The sequence below is a fragment of the Rhyacophila brunnea genome, unplaced genomic scaffold (genome assembly GCF_057557595.1).
Source record: "Rhyacophila brunnea isolate RB1 unplaced genomic scaffold, BYU_Rbru_1.0 scaffold_20, whole genome shotgun sequence".
In the NCBI taxonomy this organism is placed as follows: Eukaryota; Metazoa; Arthropoda; class Insecta; order Trichoptera; family Rhyacophilidae; genus Rhyacophila; species Rhyacophila brunnea.
In genome coordinates, this window is record NW_028232860.1 from 6,791,750 (window position 1) to 6,811,436 (window position 19,687).

The window sequence follows — 19,687 nt, forward strand, 5'->3', positions numbered from 1 at the left end:
GCTGAAAATACTTTCTTTTTCGAGTGCACTATAGAGTGTTTTAGTCACATTTTTTGTAATTTTATTATTATATTTACAAATGCATTAAAAAGTTTGCCACAATGCAAACTTTTGATATTTCGTTTGACGTAGCTTTTAAAAAACCTCTAAACATTGTTTGATATAATTATTATACTTAGTTGTTTTTATATACAAAACATGCTCTTGAAATGCTGTGATTTTTTGCGTTTCACTAGAGCACTTCTTTAATAATTATATCATGAATTTTATTGATATAAGTGACCAATCATGTAGGTACTCAAATCTATGCTGTAGATCAGTGGTGCACAACCTGCGGTCCACAATGTCCATCGACACCGAAATCCTAAGATATCCAAATACAGTCGAACTTGGTTATTACGAGGAAGATGGGACCGACTGAATTTGGTCATTATAAACATTACTCGTAATATCGTTACATAACATTTTTCGTGCCACGTTCTATTTAAGCATTGAACATAAAAAATCTGAAAACCATCGTAAAAATCCCCGAAACAAGCATGGCATTCATAACTACAAAAGAAGTTGTTAGCCGCTGGCGCTGGTAGGTACCTGCTGACTTCATAAAACTTGCATTTTTTACATGCAATTTCAACCATATGCGTGAATACTTTTTCAATGTTGTCGGCGAAAACATCAATTAGGTACTTAGACACTTAACTAGTGTCATAAACGCAATCCGATCCCGGTGTCATCCTTCTAGTTAACTGCCCGGTCGGATTTTATTGCTTAGGGTCGAAAATGTTGTTTTTAAACGATTGACACATTAACAGTTTTGCCGGTATAACCGAGAAGTAGCATAATTCAGTTATCAAAGTGAATAAATGTATGGAGAAAATCATAAACTATAATGTCAACGAATGTTTCCTCATTACATCCGAGATCTCGCTATTTCCGTGATTGTAATAACCAAGTTCGACTGTAATTACGTAACCAGGTTTTCAGTGAAACGTGTTAAAAGTGCTCTCATCTGTTATGACTTAAAGTTAATTGTGCTATAACATATATCATCGATATACGTTATAGTACAGAGTAATAGCATTATTAGCGTGTAGCTTGATATTATGATTTATGTAATGTTAAATGTGCGCCAAATTATTAGTTTAAAAAAATAAACATTTTTCGCTTTCTTTCACGTTGTTCGAAGATGAATTACGTGTACCCGGTACCCCACAATTAGAAAATGGAGAAATCTGCTGTACTGATAAAAATGTTGTGCATCACTGCTCTTCTTTTCGTTGGGTATGATATTATTGATTAGTCAAATAGAATAATAAATTGTATCTTCTATAGATTTGAAAATAATAAAAATGAAATTTAAAAAAAATAGTTCCAAGAGATTCGGGAAAATATATTTCAAAATAGTGTTTTTACATGTATTTTGTATTTTTAACAAAACAAACCCAACAATGAAGTAGTGTTCTAAGCTGTGTCATTGTTACTTTTGTTTCTCCAAAAATAAACACTTAAAACCTTGTAGTTCTGCACTCGCAAAGTGTTGTACACTGTTTTTTGAAATCAAAGGAAATTATCTGAAGATTTTATAAATTTTAGCAAATATTTCAAATTATATGTGTTTGTTTTAATGGGGTTATATATTATGAATGTATTTTATGCATTGAATATGACTGTATTTTACGTGAACGTATAACCCAATACTGGAATTGATATTAAGTTACATCGTTGTCTAAATTAGATAAACATAAATATTATTCGACTTGCAATAAGTAGCTTTAAATAAACAATATTATATTAAGTAAGGTCGAGCAAGACAAGGCGATACAACAGGCGCGATCTAAACCCCTTAAACTACTAAATATACACCTTAGCCTACTTCCTGCTCACACGCAAGGGCGGATTTAACCGTCCAGGGGTACTGCTCGCTGTACTAATTGAGGTCATGGAATCCCATGGAAAAAAATGCATATTTATATTGTAAATGTAAACAATACTAACTCATGCTCTAATTTGTATTTGACCAGTTTTACACGTCAGGAAATGGCATGATAAAGGTACAGTTGATTATATTCTCCTCTTTAATTCCATAAAAGATGCATCACGGACCTTCTATAGAGGATCTTGTTGCTGACTGTTAATTGGTAAAATAATTTATCATTTCCTTTTTGATTTAAAGTCTTCAGTATCGTTGAATATCTTTTTTTGTTTATGTTACACTTTGGATAGTACCTATTTGAGATTATCCATAAACTTTGTTAAAGACGTTGCGTCTTTTTCACTAACTGAAAAATCTTTTCGTACATAACTCGACAATACATGTGTTAAGAGATGATAATAGTTCTAGAACCATTAATGAATGAGAATTTTCAAGGACTTTTTTTTCTAGGCTATTTTTGCTTAATATTTTTTGAGAATCGTGAATTTATAGGCCTTTTGTCAGTGCGAGCCCTATACTTGCGCACTCAGAGTACCGGTAAAACCGCCCCTGCTCACGGGAACAAATCCAATATGTGCACGTTAAATGTTAGGCAGTATCATTATGATCCGCCACCCATTACGATGACTAGACGCAACCACAGATCGCAGGAAGTTGCAGTCTAGCTGAACATTTCTGAAGGATATGATATGGGGGGAATATGGAGATGTCACATGCCTATAAACATACCATATAAGCGGGAAGTTTGATAGTTTTGACAGAAAATATGACGTGGTTAGAGCGAGGCCGAGCGAGGGCAGTCGGAAATAAAAACAGTAACAATAATTAAATTTGTTTGTTGTAATTCGCAGTCTGCGTAATTTCAAGGTTAAGTTTTTTCACTATATTAATCCGCGCCGTCCATTGGCCAGCGTGTGACACCTCCGTTTCCCCTAATGAAATATCCTCCTATGTTCACATAGACAGAATGCTTTCACCTGCGATCTGTGGTTGCGTCTAGCCGTTGAAACGGGCAAGGCAGGCTACAGTGATAGCCATTTATATTAAGTATAGAAAATTATATTTTGAAAATATTGTCAATTTTTAATTTATTTATTTATTTTAATTCGTAGGAAAACAAAGAGAAAAAATGAAAAATTAGAAACGCAAGAATGCATACCAATAATGTGCCAAATAAGAAATATTTTTTAGCATGGGTAACGATTACTTTAATTAAAACTAAAACATAATACTTTATTTTTGTCCTGTGCCAAACTAACAAAGTAAAACTTTCCAAATTTATATTACATAGTATTATTATATTTATATTTATATGATATTGTAAATATTTTATTATTCATACTGAAACTATTCTATAAAAAATGCAAATTCTTCCTATACCTCTTTCAATAAATCATATGTGCCTAAAATTTTTAATATTTAGTAAGTATATTGTGATTATTATAATATTTAAAGCCAAATATTTTTATAGTCAGTAAATAAATGTTATAATTGAATCTGATTGTTGGATGTTTTATTTTATGTATGTATATTTGTTTTGTAAAAGTATCAACCCTTTTTTCATTTGTTTTTATTTTAAACTTTACTATGCATATGAACAAATTCATCATGTCATGTTCTCTTAAAACTTGGTTTTTACGTTTATTGGATAAATTTAATGTTCCATATTTTTTCTTTTAATAATCAGTTGGTCACACGATCTTCAGTATTTTTGACCCCTCTTCCCACCATTGTCACACTTCATCACAATTTTTTCCCCTTTGTCTAAATTACGACACATTCTCGCGCTCGCCCCCGTTCTGTTAAAAACAAATTTGTTGAATATAGTCGATATTCTTATTGAATTCGGTTTTGCAATCACATTATATCAGACTCCCTCCCTTAAGGTGTGATATGGACGACTTCTTCCCGACCATGTTCGATCCTAATAAGATCATACGGGCCTCCACAGAGTGATAGTTTGTATAAACAGATTTTGTTTTTATGAGAAATGGATGTCAGTCACTTGCTCAACCTATTCGGTCCATACTCTGCCTCATACACATATTGAAAAACAATATGTATACTTGTCAGACCCAGGATTCGAACCTGGGATCCACGACGCTATAGGCCGACGCTTAAGCTGGATGACACCTGATTATTAAAAGAAAAGTTATAACTAAAAAGGGAATTTTAAAAAATCTTGTTATTTGTTCAAACTAATTTGCACTGTGCTGTATTAATGATAAACAATAAATAGCATGCATTTTATATAAATATTTTGCTCTCCTGTCCTGTTGCATGAATATTTAATTTTTATATATTATAATCTATCGGTGGATGTATTTTGTTTATTATTTTATTGGCGGTTTAGTATTATATTTGCAGACTAATTGTTGGGAAAACAAAATGGTTCACATGTGCATCATGTGTAATTCAGTTCTTGTTTCGATCATGAGATACGATTGGAAATAGATTGGAATCACTCTGAAAACCTTTGATTTCAATGCAGCAGATTTCTAAGAAGCATTAAGAATAAAGGCATCTGTCATTACTAAAATTAACTCAGTGTCAGAGTTGAAATATGTTTTCATATCAGATTTGTTTTCCTGTTTCAATTTTAAATGAGGCAGGTGAAGCAATATTTCAGTATGTATCCCACAAGGAGTTTCATAGATATCACATTACAGTCCATTGTTTGATTCTATTCTGTAACTCAGAACCTGTATGTGTTCAAGTCCAATTTTCCAGAAAATGAATTAAGTAGGTAGGTACAATTAATGTTGTATCAGATGTACAAAACATAAAAACCTGAAATTGCATTAAAAATTTCATAAAAATCTGGAATCTGGAAAGAATTTGGACTCTAGAAAGGAAGAAATTAGAGTTTGTGAAATCAAGAATATTTAAATTCTAATTTGATTTGAGTTTTGTACTATTTGAGAAATTTTTGTGGCCCACAAATTGAATTTCTATATAAGCATTAATAATTAACTGTATTTGTTGTCAGTGTGTATTTCCCATATAAGTTCTTGAAGATGCCGAAATGTGAATAATCTGGGTCACAAAAAAATGGCTCAAATAGAATAGTACAAAACTCAAATCAATTAGAATTTAAATTTTAATTCCATCAAGTACCGTCGGTCGATACTATTATTTTGTTTTCTCGAGACTTCGAGGTTGGTTTTTTGAATTATCCAGAAATCATTATTATTACGAAATTACCTCATATTATACTTACACATTTCGTAATAGGATTTTTGAAGACAGTTCGATTTTCGAATTGTATCATAATTAGTGTGGTTGTACTGGTAATAAGTTCATTATTTTCTTCTTTTAGCTGCCCCAAAAACCAAAAAGTGGCTCACGCTCTGGTTTGAAGTCTGTTGCTTTGTTAACATAACCTGTGTACACATTTCTCAGTGTTTTTCATGATTAAATAATATAGTATTGCTTTTGGCTGCCTACGTAAAATTGATGAGGAAGTATCTTAAAAGCATTGATATACTACGAGATGAATCATATGCTTCTTAAAATGACGCCCGATTTTCAGCGACTCGGCCAGTGTTAAAACTTACTGTTTTAATATCAGCGGACTTAACTCGATATAAGCTCACTTAATATTTGTCTCGAAAACGACCTGGCAATAATTATGAGTAAGCCCGATCTAGCTTGCATCTTACTCTAACTAATAGTTAGCGCATGACGACTTGCTCTGTCCGCTCAGACATGAATTTTTGGTAGCTTGCAAGCTTTGGGTTGCAGACACCCTTAAGGTCAATATTCCAAGAACGCAAATTTAGTTTTACAGCCAGGACAATACGGGTGAAATTCGGGAATCCATGTTAACGGTCTTAACGCATTATACCTACAAGGAAATATTATAAGACGATATTCGTAATATCTTCTTTTGTGATACATTTTTAAAATGACACTTGTATGGGAACTCCTCATCTAGTAGTATATCAATGCTTAAAAGCTAATTTTTATAATTAAATGTCTGCTTTGATATGGCAATATTATGTGAGATGCATGAAGTGCCAGATTGAAGTCGAATTTAATTATATTATCCGTAAATATCTCAAGGCTTATTTCAGCAATATCTGCACAGTGTAATTGACTAATTGGGTAAATCTGAAAATAAAGTGAGACGTCATAGTAGAAGTATGAATTCTCTTCAATTGAAACTGCGGTGTGAAGTCCCTTGCTACAATTCCAGATATTTAGGCTGCTTTGAGTGCTTCCAAAATTAGTCATTTTGGGGCTTCAGATACAATGGTTCTCAGACAGTGGCGAAGGGTGGTGGTAGGCTGTTAAGATCTAACATAAATATTGCATACTAAACTTTGTCAGTCACATGTATTTGTTTTCATTGAACCAAGATTACAATGTGTAGATAGTATTTGTTAGTTTTTAAAATTTAATTAAATCTTGCAAAATCCAAGCCATGGTAGATAATAGTCAAAAAATATTAGTTTATTTATAAAATATCTAAAATTTTGCCATTAAAATATACATAATTTTAGATATTTTATTGATAGAAGAATATGTTTTATCGATTATTGTTTGGTTTAGGCAGGGCTTAATGAATTTAAAAAAACTAAGCAACACTATCAGTGATACGAAAACAAATAAGTATGACTGAAAAGGTGTGCAATATTTTTATTAGATCGACCATAGCATATCTAAACTACTATAGTTTGAATTAGAAATGGCTTAATTGAATTTTCAAAACTAACAGCACCATTGCAAATTGTATTCTTAGTTCAATGAAAATGAATATGTATGAGTGACAAAGTTTAGCACTATTTATGTCGAATTCTAATAGTCTACCTCCACCCCTCGCCACTGATATACCTACTATATTATATTATTTAGTTTAGACAACTTTTGACTTTTAAAATCGAGTTATTACTAGTAAGGTAATTAAGTATACTGTGAGAAACTAGAAACACCTTTAAATACATATTGTATATTATCAGTCTTTTAGAAAATATTGAAAATATATAGAAATAAGAGTAATTCAGAAGTTTCTGTACAAAATACTATTTAAAATAAACTGGCATACGTATTCAGTTCATTGTTTTTCAAAAAAATAATGCTAGGATTTTGAAATTGGGGACAATTAATATGTGTTTTTGAAGGAAAAATAAATCTAAAGGGACTAATACAAATGACGAATGGTCTCTTCGGCTATAAGGAAAGAGCAGGCTGAAAAAAATACCCATCAAAGTCATTCCTTTATTTCTAATGGGGCTGTTCGTTCTATATTTTAGATGACAGTTTGTTTTATATATATTAGAGGATGGTTCGTTTGATTTATTTTTCTTTCAAAAACCCACATTAGTAGATACTATATTTTGAAATCTGTACATTTTAAAAACATAAAAGTAATAACTAAAAAAATACTGCGCGTATATTGACATGGAGAGAAAAGTGCCTCTTAGATCTGGCAGGTTGGAAGAACAAGGAAAATAGTCTCGAAATTTTAAATTATCTGTTCAAAACAAAACATTTTTAAGGCAATGTGAAATGAAAAAGTTTTGGAATCACTGCTCTAAATAAATAATATTACCGCTAATACGATTCAGATCGACAATTTAAAAAGTATTTACTTTTACAAAAAATATTATAAGAAAATATCCTTAACAAGGAAAGATGTTAATCGTAAGAATATGTTTGGGTTTTCAGATCACAGGGGCCTATCTTACAATAACACAGTCATCAGATAAACGCAATACTATGAAATTCATTAATAAAGCACACTTTACTCAACTATATCTTGTAAACGGATATATGTACGACATAGAGCTTTGTGTCACCAATAAATATGATTACGGCGTTATCGAAACCGTGGCTAACTCAAAACATGCATTTTTATAGTTAGGCCCCTGTGTTCCTAAGCCATCGTGTTAACATGGGGCCTTATTTTTCCACTAAATGAGCTAATGCACTTACTATCCATACAACTTACGATACGTGTTTTGTTGCACATTACAATGATTTAACCCTACGAGACAGTTGAAGAAATAATCCCAGCCGATCATTTAACATTGTATTATTCTACAAGAGATAAGCTTGACATTTTCATACACTTTCGTAAGCAAAACAGCTAAATTTTAAATAATAATACACAATAATTGTTCATTTTAAATATAACTTTATTATCAAATAATTAATGATTTGTTCTATCGCGTGGGATGAAGATAACATGCAACCATGCAGGTCAATTCTTGTCTGGTCTTCCTTCACTGGCAAACTCTTCCTGCTTGGTCTATTTGATCAGTCTATATGTAACTGTGACTCACCAAAATGTTAACCACATCCTTTGCAAATGTCATGAAATATGCACCTAAGGGAATAATTAATATCTATTCTAGCCGGGCCAACTAATTGTTAGTCGCATCGTGCTGATTCAAAGGTTAATATCAATGCTTTAAAAAAAGAATCTCATCTCTTAATTAGATCAATTGCTTTTGTTTCTACTATTTTTCTCTAAAAATTAATTCAGTAAAAGCACACTTCAGTATCGGCCTAAAATGTGTGAATACCCTAGAGCAGTGGTGGCGAACCTATGGCACGCGTTTTAATAGAGAAAAAAACCCTTAATAATAATAAATGAGAGATCGCATTGTATAAAAAAATAGCAGGCACATACTCTTCAAGAATAAGCATTACGTTTAATTTAAATATATAATTGCATAGGTAATGCGTCACATATAATAATAATAGTAATTCTGGCAGACATTTTCAAAATTGGTGGACCGAAATATATAGCGTAATTGAAAAAAGTGATGAAGCTAGCTATATGTGTGCTATGTTCTATGAACTATTTTTTCTCGATAACTGCTCAGCACTCAGACAGTTGAAAAATAATATTTGGGAAATTTTGGCACGCTTATGTAAAAAGGTTCGCTAACCCTGCCCTAGAGCGTGGCAACTTAAGTATTAGGCTAAAAAATTGTAGATGACTCATTACTTATTACATGTCACGATATGCCCGATTAATACCAGCAACTATATTCAAACCTGCCCCGAGTGTTCCAAAACATGGTTGTATCCATGACAAATGATACCATTATTCCACCCATGTTCGAATCGCGGAAGATTCTCATGAATGATTCCGCGGACGAGATGTTTACCACATGTCTTTTCCGCAGCCGCTGCAGGTCTTGACACCATTAAATTTGTATACAACTTACTGTCAAATAGTATATAGGAATCATATTAAATACATTCTGAATATTTTTAAAAGTTATAGCTCGTTTACACGTGCATGTATTTACTGCTGACAGTACGTATTATCGCGGCCATAACAAGAAAATGTGCATGTAAACACATTATCATGCAAGTTGCAAGATTGGCATGCATTGATCAAAAAAGTTCAGAAGCTTCTGAATTTTCACGCAAGAGTTGGAATTTGTGCGATATCTGCGCCTGCAAAATAGAACAATAGTTACCAATTCACACAACCTATCAAATAGCATCATACAATGACAACACGTCTCGCTTATGCTTGAAGAATGAGACGGGCGGGACAGTCAGCACTTTTATATGTAAACAGTTTGCGAGTGGAGAACTACAAGGTTCTAAGTATTTGATTTTGGTGAAACAAAAGTAACAATGAAGCAGGTTATGATACTACTTCATTGTTGATTTTCTTTTGTCAAGGATGAACACTTAGAACTTTATAGTATTAGGCTCGTGAGTTATCACAATAGTTTAATTTACAAATTATTGGTGCCCGTAAATCCATGCACGTGTACAGGCGCTATTACTGACAACTCCATACAATTTTTTTGTCTAGAATTGCATACTTTAGTTTATTATTAGTTCGTTTTAAAATTGATAATGATTTTGTAATGTCGAATGTTAAAAGGTTCTAACAAGTTCTTCGATTTTCATACAATAACAGTAAATAATATTTTAAAAGCGCCTGTACACGTGCATTGATTTACTTGCAACAATAGTGTGTATTTTAAACTAATATTATAGTATTATAACAACTATATTACTATACTTATTACTAATATTATTAATATATTATTATTTAATAACTGTTTACACGTAAAAGTGCTAACTGCCTTGCCAATCTCACTCTTCTTTAGTAAAATACCCAATTATGACAAATTTAGCAAGAAAATTACTGTTGACATTCCTATCGCCATATTTAGTTGAATATATCGCCATATTTAGGCTTTAGTGCTGTAAATGGTTTGTTATTGAAAAAAAGAAACCGTTTTGATATCGCAAACTGTGGAGATTTATGATTAAAATTGACCGAATTAGTACCTCATATAAAAACTCTTTGCAGCTCACATCAAGCACAAGGCTAGCACTAATTGTCTTCTGAGTTGTACAATTATCATAATATACATATTTATTTACGAAAGTTAAATTAAATAATTACAAGATAAAAAGAACTTTTTATATATGACGTTTTTAAATTTTCCGTTGAATCATATAAACTTGACTTGAAACGATCAAAAAAATTTATACTTGATAGAAATAATACTGAAATGTCATTTTGACATTTCATATTGATTTCCCATATTAACGCACGTATATATTAATAATTTAGTTGCTAGGACCCCAGACCGCTAGCAACCAATACTAGTGGATTGGATTACGGATTTCTTCCGCAATAACTTTTCATACAAAACCGAATTAACTGAAAATGAATTCAATTCTACTTAAAGATGGCTAAAAGTATTAAAAAAATGCATTGGCATCGTGTTCTGATATATTCTAAAAGTTTCAAATGTCTAGCTAGTCAGGAATTTAGTTAAAAATCGATTGAAAGATTTGTACTGGATAAACAACCACCGGACAAATAAGAATACGACATAATAAAAACGTTGTAAAATAGTATTTCCTATGTGCGTTTTTTTTTCAGAATTTGTTAGGTAACTATACGGCATGGAGATTTTTGAAGCGTTGAAGTGGGGTATGACACAACTAAGGTTGGGAAACACTGGAAGCAAGTGGCTAACAGACGTATCTACTACAGAAAACCAAACTTAAAAATAGCTACCCTTAGAATTGATGTTTTTCGATTTATCAATATATTCACGTCATACACGGAAATTAAGTTCATGGAATTATTAAGAATTTTAAATGGTTACCTAAGAATAATAATTCAATTAAATAAATACATAAAACAGGGGTTTAACAACATAAATTGTCAGGTTTAGACAGCTCTCTGTTTTGAACTTTCATTTATTATACATAATTCATAAAACCTCAGTTCCATTAGAAAAAAACTTGAAAAAAAGAAGCCTGGCAGCACAGCTAATGGGTATGTTTCTTCGGTGTTTCTGAATTATGTCCAATAAAGAATGTTAGATTCTCAAAACTTAAATAAATTATTTGTTAAATAAAAAAAATAGTTATGAATTTATTAATTAAACCATTTTAATTCAAATGAATATGCAAGATTTAAGAATTCAGTGTTCTATATAGACTGCACATAGTTTTTTTCAAAAACATCCATTAGAAAAAAAATGTTCCCGCCGAATGGGCCCATAACCATCACAATCCGAGCATTGTGATTTGCCGGTCGATGGTTCAAGTCTCATTCGGTGTTAACATTTTTCTAATACGTATGCTTCTGATGTTAACGACACAATGATGTATAATTAATTAATTTAGTTGGGGTTATTATTTTATTTTATATTAGTTTATAGAATTATGAAGTATTTTAAATACCTGATATATACGTCCGCCTACCTGATTTATAAAATACCTTATGAACAGGGTTTGTTTTGTTATTTTAATCTGTCCCCAAGAATCGCACCTGACGATTCTTTCAATATTAAAACACTGTTTGTGTATTAATATTTTTGGCTCGAGCCTGCTTACCGCTTACTGGCGATTGGCCGGTTGCCAGGTTGTGACAGCTCAAAACAAAAGAACAATAATTGGCAACTCTTAACAATGACCCATTATCCGCAGTAATTCATTTGCATGGCTTCCCTGTATTCTATTAAGGACATTGAATTTATAAGGCCAAGGTTGATGTCACATCCATTCTTATTGATTTTACATTGCATAATCTATCTTACGACCAGACTAGACCGCACTGGGGTTACACCTTAGTAGGCCAGGGCCCACCCCAGGCTATGGCATCACAATTAGGAACGACGTGATAATCCATCTTTGATATATCCAATATGTCCGTGTATGGCGTGAATATATTGATAAGTAGAGACCGGATTATATGCATTTGCATATTTAGCCCATTCCCACAGGTTATTGCATATTTTACTTAAAATCTAGTGATGATGCATATTTTCGCTATATTTTATATTTCGAGGCCATAAAAGGTGTAGTAAATGACTTCGATAGTGCAGAAGCTATGGCAGTTTGTCAGTCCAAGGAAGTATTTAACGATTCTAGTATAAAAAAAACCATAGCTGTGATTAGCACTCATTTTTTCCGCATACCTGCGAGTATTAAAAAACTTGAAACTTGAGGTTTGGTGTTGACTGAATCTATTCAGTTAATAAATAAAATCCACCAAATGAACCCCGCATTACCAGAGGTATTCCCGCGTAAACGTAGAGAAAAGTTTGAAAACATTTTGAACAGTAACCCAGGCTTTGAACCTTTGTGTTAAATTGATAGTTTTATTAATGGGACGGGTGAACTTTTGCCAGAAACAATAAGTGCTAACATAGCACCCAAATTCAAATACTGCCCAGTTACCTCAGTGGATGTGGAACGGTCCTTGTCCACTTATAAAAATATTTTGAGTGACCGAAGACACAATCTTACTACCGGACATCTGGAACAGTACCTGATTGTTAACGTTAACACGAGTAACAAAATGTTAAATAATTGTTAATTAATAATTATCGTCGAAAAATTATATCGGAATAAAAAAAAAACTAAAAATTAGTATCTTTTTATTATTTGATGTTGCATATTTCAAGCTTTTTATGTTGCATATGATCCGGTCTCTATTGATAAGTATAAAAACATTAATTCTCAGGGCAGCTATGAGTAAGGTTGGTATTCTGTGGTAAATCATATTATATTTTTTTTAAATTCTATTTTGTTAAGAATTTACAAGCATTTTACTAAAATTTAAAATCATCCAAAAACATATAATCTGATTTACCAGAGAAAGCCAAACGTACAAATAGCTGCCCTGAGAATTGATGTTTTTAGACTTATCAACATATTCACACCATACGCGGATATATCTTTCTTATCATCATCAGGAGTGCGACAATTTGGAGCAATTTGGTTTCATCCAACCCTACGTCAGATGACATCAACGATTCCATACCCAAAGCATACATCAGTCATCGATAGTTCTATTAATTAATTAGTGAATTTTTAGATAGCCTTTTCCCGTTACGTCATAATGAATTGCTGGACATTAATATTACTATCTTAACTAGTTCATGATCCGTTCATACGGTGCACGTGACCTAACCGACTTAGCCCCCTAATCTTGATTCATTGAACTATGCAAGAATTGAGTGTTGTATATTTTCCTGCAGTTATTAGCATCTTTGATAATACCATATATTGAGGATTAACCGGTTCTATGCCTTCAGCGAGTTTTCTCGCTCTATGAAGCCGTGATCGACAAGCCGCAGATACAAATTTCGCGAGTTATCTTGTCCTACTTTAAACTCAAATTACTAGCCACTGTCGATTGATTGATTGCACAATCTAAAAAATTAAACACACAGTGACATCTGTTTGAATAATTATGAAATACTAAGCTACAAACTATTGATATTACAGCTATTTTAGTAAGATCTTCGCTCTACATTCAACGTGTGTCGTTAAAAATCTACGGCCTGTAAGTTACTGCTATAGTGATACCGTGAGGTATACAAAAGGTTAAGTAACGACAACTCGTAAGTGACAAAATAACAAGTTTACAGGAGAGAGAGAAAACTCGTCTGCACACTATGTGTTTGATATTACAAATCAATGTTTTTGTCATCTATAGTGAATGTATGTATGTGGTAGGAGGATTACTTACATGCATCTGTCAGGTGGCTGGCGGCAAACAAATGACGCTTTTACGAGTTATTATTAATTGAATAGTTCTCATAGTAGATACAAAATATCGTTTCAAACGTTTTTAGTGGCTAAATATTTTTTTAAGAATTTTCGTCGATGTAATATGCCAATACTTCCAATATATTCAATAATGTCACTTACAAGGTGTTGTTTCTGCTCAATATACCGCAGAGAATTTTGCTGATTCATTTTGCAGTGTTAATGTTCAGGTTTCTGAGGTCTACTTGCGCACTGGCTGCGAAAGTGTCATATGTAACACTTGTTTTAAGTTTGTCAAGAGAGTTACCAACCCTTGAAATGCCTGATGTAGCATTGGTTCGCTGATATGATGCTCTTATTAATCAGGTTATCATATTGGTTTACAAGACAATAGAGATAGACAAACTTATTGATTGAATCACAGTACAGATAATAAATAGAATTCTGATAGGGTATATACCAATACAGTAAATTTTGACGCAGGGTTTTCAATGTAATACATCAATATTAAATGAGTGTCAATGCATAAACCGAGAGCAGTTTGTTGTCAGTATTCGACATATGACGTATTCTTGACACGTGTTTAAATTTATCCCGTATTCTTCCTTACTCGAGATCGTTTACCTGCTTCTCCTTACCCGTTAGGTATTTCAGTTCTCATTATTTCTGACTCCCTGGATTGAACTGACGTTCGCCTAGTAAAACTCCATTATAATGGTTTTGAATGGTTCTGATGGCTCAGAATAGATAACGAGGATGGGTTTATAGCCTAAAACAGCTGATAACATTAATAATCCAAATATCGTTGTATTAACAAAAAAAATGTTTCAAAACCATTGTGACACTTTTATAAATAAGTACCGATTTCCAAGTTTAATATTGTTTCACGTGATATGACAATAATTGGCGTTTATTTTGTTTTTGCATCATTTTATAGTCGAGGCTTCCATTGTCTTTATTATGGTGTCAGAACTACAAACTTGTTTATCTACTCATCTCAGTGACGAAGGGTGGAGGTAGGCTGTTAAGATCTGACATAAATAGTGCACACTGAACTTTGTCAGTCTTACTTACTTGTTTTTATTGAACTAAGAAAACAAATTGCATAATGTTACAGAAAATGCCAATAGAACACATACCTATTATGCGGTTTGAGGCAGAATACAAAATTTTGGTTCAATAAAATAATATAACAAGGAAGTAATTAACTTTTTCCAGTTTATCTCAAAACTGAATTAATGTGACAATGATCTTTTTTTCCGACTACCCTTCATATATATTTGGCAATATAATCCTATACTAATACATCAAACCAACAGGCAGAAGTTATTCTGTTCCAGCGCATCTATTCTATACACAAGGCTACTATCAGCGGCTATTGAGGGTAGTTTAACATATTTATGTATTGAGGTATTATCTTTGTTACAATAAGTTAGCCGTCTATCTCACTCTAAAAGTTAACACAGCCAAGAGAGGTGCTGTTAATACATAGCACTTTTTGACGGTGCAGACGGTATTGTAACAATTAACCGCGTATATTAATTGTGTATAGAATAGATGCACTGCAGTAAAAACGAAAATGTTTTTTTTAGTCAATATGCGTGTTAAGTCCAAGCGTCAAAGTCAAAGATGTTATGATGACTAATCCTTTTATAAAATGCCACCGTGATGTATGTTGAGATAATATGGTGATCATTTGTTCTGTCCGGCGATTAGAATTTATTGATTGGAGATTTGGAGATGATAATTGCCAAAATGAAGTGATCCCAATGGTGTTATTCTCTTGGACTTTGCAGAGTTGATCCAGGAAGGGGAGCAAGATCCTGCCGCGATCGCTACAGAGCTGAGACTGTTACCTGATCTTCTGCCGGGTGGAGGACTATACGATAAGTAAGATTACACTTTTATTATGAAAATTGAAGAGGAATGCTGCGATTACATTATGATCACGTCACATGCTGGCACGGCGACAAATTTAGTCTATGGTTTCGTCATTCCGCAGAATATTTTGAAGGATCATTATCTCTATAAATTCAATGATGGAGAGTGCCAACTCTAATGTATTAGTATTTTGAATTACTATTCATTATCCATGGTAATTTCAATTAATTTTAACAATTTCTACGTGTGCGTACGTTAAAATTACTTGCGATATTGCATCCATAGATAATTTTTTTGACAGAACCCAACCAGCAAACCATAGATAATAGACGTAAACACCAGACATAGATAATAATTTAATAGAAAATCCATAGAGATAAAAAATAAAAACGAAGAGCGCACATTTTGATGTATGATTTAATGGAAATGGTGAGTGCATAGTGCCTGAAGACACCGAAAGGCGAAACCCAGGTCACAAAAAAAAAAGTAGTAGAAAAATGAAATCCATTAGAATTTAAATTCAAATTATTATTTTTTTTTATTATTGACATGAGGTCGCAACAGATTTTTTTACGTGAAACGGATGTTAAGCACTTTGGTTTATGGTCTGGGTCCAAACACAAATTGAAAAACAATATGTGAATTTGCCAGACCCACGACTTCATAATTGGACATGTTACCACTGCTTGTCCATCACGGCGTTGGCAAAAGCATACCTTACCTGTAAAGCTACTTACATGTTTTTATTGCTGCAGTGATTCAGTGGTGAGATGGTTCCCAGCAGACTGAAGAATATCAGTCCACCACATGGTAAAGTTTGAGTACCACTGCACTATTAGACATTGACTATGAGTCCTCTAACACCTGTCTTGTCATTTAAAATCTACTCGGTCTTTCCCAGACATATGACGTAATTAATACTGATATTATTTTGATTCCAGGTACGCTCTGATGGAAAAATACATGGATGAATTGGGAATTAACAAATATGAAAAAAAACCTGTCCCGGAAGACGATCAGTAGACTGCTCACCGAGATGCGCGTTGGATTGTCACCAAAACAACGCTGAACCTTCACCGTAATGGGGCCGATAGTCAATCGGCTGCTGCAAAATTTGCAGTCACTCTGAAGTATGGTATATGATGTAATTATATCCCTTTGAAAAATTCATTGTTTCACCATTATATGAATACGTTGTCCCTAATATTGTCGCTTTGGAACACAGAGGTGATATGTGGAAGAAGAGATTTTAGATATCCAATTAAATCACTGCATTATATAAGTGTTTTTTTTTCTGTGGCAGCATGATACACTTTGACAAAATTTTCTCCAAAAAGACATTAAAAAAAATGGACATGTCACTTTTGTGCCCCAAAGGGACACAGTGTAAAATAATTATTGTTACAACTTCCAGTGTCTGTCTTTTTACCAAAGTTTTGATAGAGCACGAATGGCTAAAGGAACAGGTTTTTAGTAAATTTAGTTTACTGGATAAACGAGGGGTGAAGTGAGCTATGCCAAAATTACAAACAATTATAGTCATTAATTACTTATTTACAGATTCATGTCTTATAATTATATGTAATTCGTGTGGGGGGTGTGAAGCCTTGTCGCCGATCGCCACTGGTGGCAAATTACCCGTGAAGATATGGAAGTATCTGAATCGTAAAGTAAAATAAAAATTTTCCAGCAGAACTTGATATTTCCTGTATTTCATTAGAAGTATTTCGCTTTTTTAACGAGTCATTGATGCAATGCTTCCGCAACTTCCAAGTACTTTGTTTCTGTCTCCAGTTTCAGTCTAAATGCAACCTTGAACGGATAATGTCTAACATCATATTATTATGTTTGCATCTATTTCAGGTGTGCCGTTTTTTGCTGTGTAAAATCAATAACAAATATTGAACTACACAATTTTTATATCGTGTGTCAAATTTCATATTGTTATTCGCCATACCAAGAATGAAAAATAGGCTGGCCCGCCTCTGATCTAGTGCCTAATCCATAAATGCGAAATTAAAGCATGGATTGTGAATAATTTTTTTTATTGAAACAATACAGCTTTTTAGTTTTGAATGAAATAATGAAGGAAAAAAACCCTGTTATTTACCACGTTTGCATTACAGATTACGCTTTTATTTACAAATTTATTTCAAACCCAGAAACAGGTGACAGGCACACAATGCATCTGTTGAAACGTGACGCTAATCTCTATGCACTAGTATCGCATGTCTCTATTGCCGAGTTTGCACAACTAGTTTAACATCTAAACCTGGAATTAGAAATAACAAACACTCATATATTTACTTAATTATAATTTTATTAGTACAGTAAAACTCCATTAATACGAACACAGCTAATTCGAAATTCGTTCTACATTCAAATATTTGATTCATTTAATTCTGTTTATAGAAATTTTTCACCAGTGATATTAATCTGAAAGAAATTTTATCAGAAACAGAACGATGTTTTTGCCACAATTCGTAATTCGAATTTCAATTTTTAATTTTATTTTCGGTTCTGTCGATTTTAAATTAACTTGGTTTTACTGTACTTATTTCACTATTAATATATTACACCCAAGACTGCTTTCATCCTAATTGATATTTTCAATTGGATATATCAATGTTGTGATGAAAACGTTTATGGGTGTAATATAATAATTAATGTGTAGGTACTAATAAAATTGTAACGTAACATTTTGAAATACTTTTTTATTTCTAATAACATGTCATTCCGACAAGAATTTACGTTTTTATACTTCTACTATTCATTGTTTCCTACACGTTAAATCATTCCGAAATATTTCAATGGCTATAAAAACGTCAGAGAATATTTTGATTCATGAAATATGTTTGAAACTTGTCAGTTAGCTGACTTCACCTATCGTCTACCCAACTGTTGAATGTTTCCCAAAGAAAAAAAAATTACACCTGTATGACCCTTCTGGCGTAGTAGACACAATAAAACCATTTATATTTTTGTTGGTTGGTATTATTTGTGAAAAACATGAATACATGCAAAAATATTGTTTTAATTATTTTTTTTAGTGTAGACTGATAAATATTTTTTTTTTCCCTTTCTAAATTTATTTATTTATTAGAATATTTTCACAGCTGGTCTTATAATGTGGTTGTATTTTTTTTTATTATTATTTTAATTATACCGCCCAAAGTATACTTTAGTGTGTGGATTGTCGCGACCGTCGCATTTTTGTGAACTGCCAAGGAAATTAGAAAAATTGGTTTTTGATAGATTTTACATTGTTGGCTTATTGTGAACAAAAAAAAAATATCAGAAGTATTTGAAAATGTTGCCTTTCTAAAGAATAAATTGTTTTATTGAAATATTAATTGTATTAAATTACACATTTGCTTATTTTCTCAACTGGATTTGCATTTAAAATAATCTACTATTTTTTCTAAATATCATTAAATTTACTTGTGTTTTTTTATTATTTAAAAATCATCCAGTCAATGAATCTCTTATTAAAATATAAAGCGTAATATTATTATATACTTATAAAATATTATTTCAACACAATTTTGTATTTCTAATGAAATTATGTAGCAGAAAATTGTTTTAAATACTTCTTTCACTAGTATGTTCATTTATTTAAGAATACGATTCTACAGTTATAATTGTGAGCATAATATTTCGAATTGATCTCTGTACTATTGGAAATACAGTAAACTCCTGATTATCCGGTTTGCGGATTATTCGTGCACAATACGGTATATACAACGATATAATAGCTCTTAGCCGGCTCTCACATCTAAACTCGCCTCGTCCGCAATGTGTCGACTACGTCGATGTGATGTCATCATTATTCACAAAACACACGTGCCCAATGGATCGCCGCAGATTGGT

At 32.4% G+C, this 19,687-nt stretch overlaps 1 protein-coding gene across 1 annotated transcript in view; it reads left to right on the forward strand.

Annotated features, from left to right (window-relative positions):
* alph (protein phosphatase alphabet) overlaps positions 1-19,096 on the forward strand; it is a 40,960-nt gene extending 21,864 nt beyond the window's left edge. Inside the window, exons 3-4 of the mRNA XM_085948096.1 lie at positions 15,733-15,826; positions 16,759-19,096. Of these exons, the coding sequence (XP_085804222.1) occupies positions 15,733-15,826; positions 16,759-16,840 (176 nt within the window). The 3' untranslated portion in view covers positions 16,841-19,096. The remainder of the gene's footprint in view (positions 1-15,732; positions 15,827-16,758) is intronic.
* The last annotated feature ends 591 nt before the right edge of the window (positions 19,097-19,687 follow it).